At 39.8% G+C, this 10,939-nt stretch overlaps 1 protein-coding gene across 1 annotated transcript; it reads left to right on the top strand.

Annotated features, from left to right (window-relative positions):
• Window positions 1-6,297: 6,297 nt before the first annotated feature.
• Window positions 6,298-10,672, top strand: LOC127104086 (eukaryotic translation initiation factor 4 gamma-like). The gene is made up of 2 exons (XM_051041300.1): window positions 6,298-6,579; window positions 10,301-10,672. Exons 1-2 carry the CDS (start codon window positions 6,298-6,300, stop codon window positions 10,670-10,672), a joined length of 654 nt encoding a protein of 217 aa, XP_050897257.1.
• The last annotated feature ends 267 nt before the right edge of the window (window positions 10,673-10,939 follow it).

The raw sequence follows: 10,939 nt of genomic DNA, 5'->3' as shown, positions 1-10,939 counted from the left end.
AGAATCTATTCGCTTACTTGTATCATTCGCTATAAATCATTCTATCAAATTGTATCAAATGGATGTCAAGAGTGCATTCCTTAATGGTTATATATCAGAAGAAGTGTATGTCAACCAACCTCCAAGTTTTGAAAATTCAAATTGTCTAGAACATGTTTTTAAACTTAAGAAGTCTTTATATGGACTTAAACAAGCTCCCAGAGCTTGGTATGAAAGATTAAGTGATTTCCTTCTGGAACATGATTTTACCAGAGGGAAAGTTGACTCCACACTCTTCTGTAAAAACATTAATAATGATCTCATGATATGCCAGATATACGTTGATGATATCATTTTTGGTTCAGCTAACGCCTCTGTATGTCAAGAATTCTCTGAGCTAATGCAGACAGAATTTGAAATGAGCTTAATGCAAGAACTAAAGTTCTTTCTAGGAATTCAAATCAATCAAACTTCAGAAGCCACGTACATTCGTCAAAGTAAATACATAAAAGACATTCTGAAGAAATTTAAAATGGCTGAATGCAAACCTGCAAAGACACCCATGCATCCAACTTGCATTCTTGAAAAAAAAGAAGTCAGTCAAAAGGTTTGTCAGAAGCTCTATCGTGGTATGATAGGCTCCCTTCTCTATCTGACTGCTACTCGTCCCGATATTCTATTTAGTGTCTGTCTTTGTGCCAGATTCCAATCAGATCCTAGAGAATCTCATTTAACAGCAGTTAAGAGAATTCTCAGATATCTAAAAGAAACTCCTAACCTGGGCCTGATGTATGAGAAAACATCAGAGTATAGACTATCTGGTTTTTGTGATGCAGATTACGCAGGAGATAGAATGGAACAAAAAAGTACATCTGGAAATTGTCAGCTTTTGGGAAAGAATCTGATATCCTGGGCCAGCAAAAGACAATCAACCATAGCCTTGTCTACTGCAGAAGCGGAATACATCTCAGTATCACTGTGCACTATTCAGATGCTCTGGATGAAGAATCAATTAGAGGATCTGCAAATCTTTGAGAGTAACATTCCTATCTTCTGTGATAATACTGCTGCCATTTGTTTAAGCAAGAATCCTATTTTACACTCCAGAGCTAAGCACATAGAAATAAAACATCATTTTATCAAAGACTATGTTCAGAAAAGGGTAGTAACATTGAAATTCATTGATACAGATCATCAATGGGCTGACATCTTCACTAAACCCTTAGCTGAAGATAGATTCCTCTTCATCTTAAAGAATCTGAACATTCAAAATTGCCCTGAATAAAATGTGCCTCTGAGTTTGTAAAATAAGAATCTGATGTAAACAAAATCGATTCTGCCTCTGACTCTGATACTCCTACCAAGTTAGAAGTCATCTGAGTTAGAAATCTCCAAGAACCAATCCCTTGGTATTCCTGAAGCTCAGATAAAGCAAACACGTGGAGTACCTTGCGCCTGACCTTGGAACTTCTAGGCAGTTGTCTAGTAGTAATCAAGGAACAGTCTCTTGAGATCTCCTCGAGAAGTGTGCTGACTGTTGGGATTAAATATCATTAATGAGCTGTAATCACTTTCCCTCTAAACATGTTAACTTGGTTTTTGTGCTAAACTCTGTTTTGTTTGTCGTTTTGCATGCGCCCTAATTTGGGTATTTAAACACCTCAATTCACACATTGCACACTTTTCACTCTCATGCACTCATAAACCTCTGCAAGCTCAGTTCTCTCAAGGTATTCCTGCAACATTCTTCAATCTTCATCTCAACTTCAACAACATTCATGGATGCTCAACAACAATTTGTCTACAACTTCTCTCAACAAATGGCCTCAAACGAACAAGCTCCAAGTTCAAGCAACCCAAACCCAACGGTTACCGGTGTAGTCACAACTCCCATCTACAAAGAGCCTCACATTCTTGATCGTAAGCCTCACATCAATCTTGCAACGCCATTTGAAAAACTTGAAGTGTTATGTGAATCCTTGGTGGATTTTGATAACATGCGCAGAAATGGCATTGACCTCACTAAAGAACTCTGGAGATTTGCTGATGCTGTTGATCACTACATCGTCTCCTATGTTCTGGGAGTCAAAATGGTGATAACTGAGAAGTCCATTGCTGCTCTTCTGGGCATGGAGAAAGATGGAGGCAGAAGGATCTACAACATTAATCCTAGGGCAAAATATATGTCCCATGAGATTAACCCAACCATCTTCAAGCAGAACGCTGAAGGAAACCACTCCAAGAACAAAGAGCTACATCAGAACCTCCGAGTCTGGCTGAAGATCATCCTGGGCACCATCCATCATCGCCCAGCTTCAAATTCTTCAAATTACATCAACACACACCAGAAGTGCATCTTGTACTGCATCCAAAAGGGTCTAAAGCTCTGCCTTCCATCACTCCTCTTCAAGTATCTCAGAGACTCTGTACGAGATACAAGAAACAACATGAAGCCTAGAAACTACATTCCTATGGGAAGGCTAATCTCTGATGTTCTGATTGAGAGTCGTCTCGTGGACCATCTAATAACTTTCAGACTCATGGAAGACGTGATGATCGACACCGGCAAAGCTCTAAACGCCAAAAATCTGAAGAGCATGGGGATTCTGGATCAAGTCTAGTTCATACCTACTATGGACACCTCCTGGGAAGCTCTCAAAGATCAGAGGAAGATCCCACACGGACTCTATCTGTTCTCAAAGATCGACCCTCCAGAGGTAATCCTTTTACTACTTAGACGATCTGAGGAAAGAAGGAGTAGATATCTCTGACTTCAACATAAGCCAGCTGCCAGATGAGCCTCCAAACTTCATGAAGCATCCACGAGGACCCTCTGAAAAGGCGAAGCAAGCGAAGAAGGCAAGACTAGGAGAATCCTCCGGATCAAGACCTCCAACACCTCTGCCTGGACCTTCTGGTAAGTTGGTTTCTCTTGCTCCCTCTGTACAAACACATAATATTGCTTCTTCTATCCCTCAACCCACACCTACCTATACAAACTCAGAAACCCCTCCCTTAACTACCAGAACATCTCATCAACCATCCCAGAAATTTAACCTTGCCACCACAACCTTACCTATTTCTGACGCAGAAATGCTGAACGAAACCACCTCACCATCTCAATCCTCTTCTCCAGAATCACCCCCTTACTATAACATTTCCTCAGACGCAGAACACTCTGACCCCTCATATCCCACTCTAGCCCAACTCCAAACTCAAACTCTGGCCTCACAACAACCACCACAACCCACATCTGAACCAGAAGTCACTTCACCACCCACAGAACAACCAAACCCAACAACATCTGATCCTCAACCTTCTGAAACTCAACCAAACAACTCTGACACACACCCACCAAATACATCCGCTGAACCACAAACTCCCACTCTCAACCTAAGCCCTCCCACTTCTCCACCCCCACCCTATGAACCAGGAAACACCTTGCCAACTCTAGAGGAAGCAATAATACTGTTTGCAGGAGCATCAGTTGACAAGGTCAAGTCTCTGACCATCAACTCTGGTATCAGTGATGATCCTTCAGCCATAAGGACACACTGGAACAGAGTTATTGGCTGGATGACCACTGAATCCTTCAAGCTGAAGAGCCTCTCTGAGCAAGTCCAAAACGAATTCATCAAAGACGCTGAGCTAAGACTCCAGGAGCGTCTAGCCAGAGAAGCTAAGGAGAGAGCCCGCAAGGAATCAGAAGAGAAAGCCAGACAAGAGGAAATGCAAAGGATCAAGGAAGCTGAAGCCAAAGCTCTAGTTGAGGCTGCTGCTGCTGCTGAAGCTGAAGCAAACGCTGCTGCTGAAGCTGAAGCTAAAGCCGCTGCTGAAGCTGAAACTCGTTGTGCTGAAGAATCTGCCAACAGGGTAGAACCGGATGCTCTGACTGAGGGGGAGTCTTCCACCTTTGTTCCTCTGGTTCTCAAGACACTTGAAGATCTTCAGAAGGAGCAGAAAGAAGTTCGAGCCAGACTGGATCAACAGGATTCAGTCAATGTCAACATTCAGAATCTGCTGGCCCAGCTGCTTCAGAGGATGCCTCCACCTCCAAACCCTTAGGCACCTAGGATTTTTTTTGGTAGTTGATTTGCTTGTTGCTTTCTGTTGTGTTTGTTCTCGCTTTCTGTTGTTTATGCGTCTAACACCTCTGAATATATATATATATTTGTCTTTCCTTCATTTATCTAAGTCTTTTTGATTCTGACCAATAGGGGGAGAACTAAAAACAGCTCTGATGAAAACATATCTAAATCCCTTTAGTACTCTGCAAACATTGTTTAAGAAATTGGTTCTAATCCTTTTGAATTAGAAATTTGCAGAAGAGTATCTAGAAACATCATCTCATGGAAGCTCCGGTAAGAACTTCTGAACTCCCAGACTCATCTCAGGGGGAGCTCACTTCTATCTGATTTAAAAAATTCTTATATATAAAATGTTTCATCTCTTAATTAAGATTGTTTTGTCATCATCAAAAAGAGGCAGATTGTAAGAACAAAATTAGTTCTAGAATAGAATTCCAGGATTTTGATGATAACAAAGGATGAAACCAAAAATCGCACCCTAACGAAAATTCTCTAAGTGCGCAGGACTCTGAACAGCAACAAAGGAATCTGATCATTTTATCAGATATGAACTCTGATCAGATACAAAATACTAGAAGATCAGAAGCATCTGAAGAAGAAGTGCGCTCTAGAAGTTCTGACTCTGAGCAAAACAAGACAATAGAAAGAACCAGAAGCTCTAAACATCCACTGGACTTAGTTCTGATGATCTAGAAGACCAGTACTCTTAGAAGCTCTGATGTAACCTCAACACAATCTCCTTTTGACACAGAAACTCCGAGATAACAAAGACTCTGATGAAGATTCTCCAAATCCAGAAAGAGTAACGGAAAGAATTTCTTCAAATGGAAAGGAAGTAATTTTAGAAAGAAATTATTCAGGGAGACAAATTGGTTATGGCAAGAAACACAGAAGTAATGACATTGAATGCTCATCAAAGGCCAATATTTTGTCATCACTCCAACGGTCCTTTCACCACTATATAAAGGACAGCCTACCTTAGTGAGAGACACACAACAACGCACAGAAAATCCTTTACGTTCTCTCTTAAAGCTTTTCACGACTTGCTGCTCATACGTGAAAACACTTGCTTGATTATTCTGCTGTAATATTCGCTTACTCTTAGAAGCACTCTCTATTACATATTTATTTTGCTAAATTGCTTTTGTTCCTCAAGTGACTTTGCGTAGTCTGTATACTTGGGAGGACTAAGAGATCACTCTCTTAGACATTTGGTTGTATTAATCTTTCAAGATTAGTGTATTAAGTCCTTTTTGAAGGCGAAATCACCTTGGCCGGGTGGACTGGAGTAGCTTTGTGTTATAAGCGAACCAGTATAAAATTCGGTGTGTTTTTAGTTTTGAAAAAAGCTTTTATTTTCTAAAACAATTCAAACCCCCCTTTATTGTTTTTCTCACCTTCAAACCCAAAATTTCTTATTTTCATCCTTTTGGATGTTCTTATTTTATTCTGAATGCTAAAGATAATCTGAACAAGTTTGACTCTAAGACACAAGAATGAGTCACACGGTGTATTCACTAGTTTCTGTTCAAAAGTACAAAACGAATTTGACTCTAATATCATCAGAGTTAGAAGTGATCATGGTGGAAAATTTGAAAACAATTTTTTTGAAGAACTTTTTGATTCAAATGGAATATCCCATGATTTCTCCCGTCCTAGAACTCCACAGCAAAATGGGGTTGTAGAGAGGAAGAATAGGACTCTTCAAGAAATGGCCAAAACCATGATCAATGAAACGAATGTGGCTAATCACTTTTGGGATGAAGCCGTAAATACAACTTGCTATATTCAGAATAGAATCTCTATAAGACCTATCCTGGAGAAGACTCCTTTTGAACTGTGTAAGGGAAGAAAACACAACATTTCTTATTTTCATCCTTTTGGATACTCCTGTTTCATCTTAAAAAATAAAGAAAATTTGAATAAGTTTGATTTAAAAGCACAAAAAGATATTATGTTGGGATACTCAGAACACTCTAAGGGCTACAGAGTATACAATACATAAACTAAAATTATGGAAGAATCAATACATGTCAGATTTGATGATAAGCTTGACTTTGAAAAGTCAAAGCTATTTGAAAGACTTGCAAATCTGGAGATAACACTTGCAGGTTCTGACGAAAAGACTAAAGAATATGAGGAAGCTAAAAGGAAAAACCCAGAAACAACTGAAATCTCAACTATACATAAATGATCAAGAAATAGACTAAACGTCTCTGAAGAATTGATTATGGGAAACAAGGATGAACCTATCAGAACAAGGTCTACATTCAAAGTATCCGAGGAAACCCCTATGGGATTTGTGTCTCTGGTAGAGCCAACATCTTGTGATGAGGAACTTCAAGACAAAGATAAGATTCTGGTAATGGAAGAAGAACTTGATCAATTTGCAAAGAACAACGTCTGGGATCTTGTACCAAAGCCAAAAGGTACCCACATTATTGGAACAAAATGGGTGTACAGAAACAAACTAAATGAAAAAGGAGAAGTGGTCGGAAATAAAGCGCGACTGGTATTACAAGGTTATAGTCAACAAGAAGGCATTAACTGCAACGAAACCTTTGCTCCAGTCGCCAAGTTAGAATCTATTCGTTTACTTGTATCATTCATTGTTAATAATTCCATCAAATTATATCAGATGGATGTTAAGAGTGCATTTCTGAATGGTTATACTTCTGAAGAAGTATATGTTCACCAACCTCCGGGTTTTGAGAACTCAAAATGTCCAGAACACGTGTTTAAACTGAAAAAATCTATGTATGGAAAATGAAAGACTAAGCACTTTCCTTATGGAAAATGATTTTATTAGAGGAAAAGTTGACTCTACTCTCTTTTGTAAAAACTTCAGAAATGACCTCATAATGTGTCAGATATATGTTGATGATATAATTTTTGGGTCAGCTAACCCTTCTGTGTGTCGAGAGTTCTCTGAGTTAATGCAGACAGAATTTGAAATGAGTTTGATGCAAGAACTAAAATTCTTTCTGGGAATTTAAATCAACCAAGCTTCAGATGCCACATATGTATATTAAAGCAAATACATAAAAGACATTTTGAATAAATTTGATATGCCAGACAACAAACCAGCAAAACTCCCATGCATCCTACATGCATTCTGGAAAAAGAAGAAGTAAGTCAAAAGGTTTTTCAGAAGCTCTATCGTGGTATGATAGGCTCTCTTCTCTATCTGGCGGCTACACAGCCAGATATTCTCTTCAACATTTGTCTCTGTGCCAGATTTCAATCAGATCCAAGGGAATCTCATCTAAAAGTTGTTAAGAGAATCCTAAGGTATCTGAAAGGAACACCTAACCTTGGCCTGATGTATGAGAAAACATCAGAGTATAGGCTCTCTAGGTATTGTGATGCAGATTATGCCGGAGACAGATTGAAATGAAAAAGCACATCTTGAAACTATTAATTTCTAGGAAGCAATCTTATATCTTGGGATAGAAAAAGACAGTCAACCATAACACTCTCTACTGCAGAAGTAGAATACATTTCAGCTTCACTATGCACTACTCATATGCTCTGGATGAAGAATCAACTAGAAGATCTTCAGATATATGAGAATAACGTTCCTATCTTTTGTGACAATGCTACTTCCATATGTTTAAGTAAGAACCCTATTTTGCATTCCAGAGCAAAACACATAGAAATAAAACATCACTTTATCAGAGACTATGTCAGAAAGGGGTAATTACATTAAAATTGATAGATACAGACCACCAATTGGATGATATCTTCATAAAACCCTTAGCTGAAGATAGACTCTCATTCATTCTGAAACATTTGAACATGGCAAATTTCCCAGAATGAGTCAAATATGCGCGTCTCTGAAATGGTTAAATAGGCTCTAACTTAAAACTTCTGGCATCTGGATCTGACTCTGATGTTTCTACCAGTTAGAAGTAATCTGAATCAGAAATCCTTAGGACCCAATCTCTTGGTATTCCCAAAGATCAAATATATCAACACGCGGCCTCTCTTGCTCTGACCTTGGATCTTCTAGACAACTGTCTAGCACAAAACTCTAGAGACAGACTATTGAGATCTCCTCGAGCAGTGTGCAGATTTTTGGGATAAGACATCCATCATTAGCTGTAATTAATTTTCCCCCTCGTGTGTCAACTCAATTTATGTGCTATTATTTAAATGTTGTTCTATATTCTCTTTAAGTGATGTCGTTTTGCATGCTTACCTTGCGTATATATACTGTCACAACTCCCACTTTCACATTTTTTCACTCACATCCTGCACAAACCCTTGGTTATAAACTATCTCTCGTTCTTAAAGTGTTCTTAAAGTGTCCTTCAAGTGTTCTTCATCTTCTACATGGATTCTCAACAATAACAAGTATACAGCTTTTCGCAACAAATGGAATCAATCGAACGACATTCAACTGCTTCCCAGCAAACCACCACTATAACTGCTGCTATATCAAAACCAATCTACAAGGAACCTCACATTTCGGATCGTCCTCCATACATTCATCTTGCAAATCCCTTCGATAAACTAGAAGTCCTTTGTGAATCCTTGGTAGACTTTGAAAACATGAAGAGAAATGGGATTGACCTCACGGAGGAATTGAGAAAGCAAGGTTGGGAAAACTACTTTCAGCGTCTCTATGACCCAATCTACACATTTATGGTCAAAGAGTTCTGGAGATTTGCAAATTCATATGCCCACTGCATCGTCTCACACGTTCTGGGGGTGAAGATGGTTATCACTGAGAAATCCATAGCCAACCTTCTGAATATGGAGAATACAGGGGGGAGAAGAATGTACAAGATCAACCCTATGTAAAAATATATGTCCCAAGAGATTATCCCAACAATCTTCAAGCAGAGCACAAAAGGAAAATCCTCAAAGAACAAAGAACTTCACCAGAATCTGAGGGTCTCGCTGAAGATTATTTTGGGGACTATTCATCATCACCCAGCATCCAATTCGTCAGAATACATCAATACTGACCAGAAATGCATCCTATACTGCCTCCACAAAGGACTCAAGCCGAATATGCCATCTCTTTTGTTCAAGTATCTGAGGGACTCCGCCAGGGACACCAGAAACAACAAGAAGCCCAGAACCTACATTCCTCTAGGAAGGCTAATCTTCGACGTTCTGATAAAAATCAGATTGGTGGATCATATGATATCCCACAATCTGATGGAAGATGTGATGATAGACACTAGGAGGCCTCTGAACTCAAGGAATCTGAAGAGCATGGGCATCATTGAGAAAGTTATGGTCAAGCCATCTCTGGACACCTCCTGGGAAGCTCTAAAGGATCAGAGGAAGATACTCAATGGTCTCTATCTGTTCTCTAAGCTAGACCCCCAGAAGTTATCGCATACTATCTGCAGGACCTGAGAAATCAAGGGGTAGACATCTCTAATTTTTCGGTGGATTGGCTACCTGAACATCCATCTAATTTCATGAAGAGGATGTGGGAGACATCTAAAATAAAGTCAAAGAAGAAATTTCAGAAGCTGGGGGAACCTTCTATATCCATACCACTTGTGCCTCTGGTTTCCTCCTCCTCTCCAAGTAAGTCTCAACCCTCTGACTCTCCTACTTTACATTTAAGGCAACTGTTTTTTTCCTTACCTCAACCTTCCCCTTTTTACGCATACTCAGAACCCACAACCTCCACCACAAATCCTTATGAAACTCCCACCTCTAACCCACCATCACCTCCCCTTCAAAAATTCAATCTAACCATCACAACCTTACCAATATCTGAAGCCTAACTATTCAATGAACCCAGATCACCACCCTCCTCCACTCCCTTATCTCCACCCTACTAGAATATCTCTTCTGACTCTGACCAATCTGACCCTCAATCCCCTACTCTTGTGCAACTTCAGGCTCGCGCGCTCTCCATTTAAAATCCATCTGAGCCAGAAACCAACATTCCTTCACCATTTGAACACCCACCAACACCACCCAATGAACCTCACGTAGAAACTCTCTCTGAAACCCCATTACCCAACAATCTGAACTTCCCATTGACACCCTCCCCACACCACCAACACCTATACCTCCCACCTCTAAACCTGAACCTACCTTCCCCACTCTGGAAGAGGCAGTTGTCTTATTTGCTGAGTCTTAAGTGGAAAAGATAATATCACTATCTGAAAACTCTAGAATCAGTGATGATCCTTCTGCATTGAGGATTCACTAGAATAGAATAATCAGATGGATGACATATGACGCTTTCAAGCTGAAAGGCATTCTCTGAACAAGTTAGAAACGACTTCATCAAAGAAGCTGGAGACAGGTTACAGGCCCGTCTAGCCAAAGAGGAAGAGGAAAAAGCTCGCAGAGAAGTGAGGAAAATTCTCGGATCGGAAGAAGAAGAGAAAGCAAGAGAAGCTGCAGAAAAGGCTGCCACTAAGGCTGTTGCTGCTGAAGTTGAAGCCAAAGCCAAGTCTAATGCTGAAGAAGCAACACGCATTGTTGCAGAAGAAGTTGCCAAGGCTAGGGACGCCGCTCTGACTCAGGTGGAGCAATCTCACTCTAATTTCGCTCCTATCGTGTTGAAAACTCTGGAAGAACTACAGAAAGAGCAACATATTGTGAGAGTGAGACTGGATCAATAGGACTCTGTCAACTCTAACATTGAGAACCTGCTGACTCAGTTGCTTTAGAGGATGTCACCTCCTCCGAACCCTTAGGCACACTTAGGATTTTTTTTGTTTCTATTTTCTCTACATGCTAATCTTCTATATGTTTATTCTGAGTGTTTTTCCCTCTGTTATTTTCTGTAATTGTTCTTATTTGTACTTCTCTCTCATCAATGAAACATGGTTTGCCTCACTTGCTTCGCTAAGTCTTTTTGAGTTTGACAAAAAGGGGGAGAATAATTT

This window comes from Lathyrus oleraceus, chromosome 7 (genome assembly GCF_024323335.1).
Source record: "Lathyrus oleraceus cultivar Zhongwan6 chromosome 7, CAAS_Psat_ZW6_1.0, whole genome shotgun sequence".
Lineage (NCBI taxonomy): Eukaryota > Viridiplantae > Streptophyta > Magnoliopsida > Fabales > Fabaceae > Lathyrus > Lathyrus oleraceus.
This window is presented reverse-complemented; position numbering and strand designations above follow the sequence as displayed.

Coding starts and splice junctions, on each gene's coding strand:
- LOC127104086 (XM_051041300.1), top strand. CDS start 6,298: ATGGGAAACAAGGATGAACCTATCAGAACAAGGTCTACATTCAAAGTA. Junction 6,580..10,300: donor TCGGAAATAAAGCGCGACTG/GTATTACAAGGT, acceptor TCAAGCTGAAAG/GCATTCTCTGAACAAGTTAG.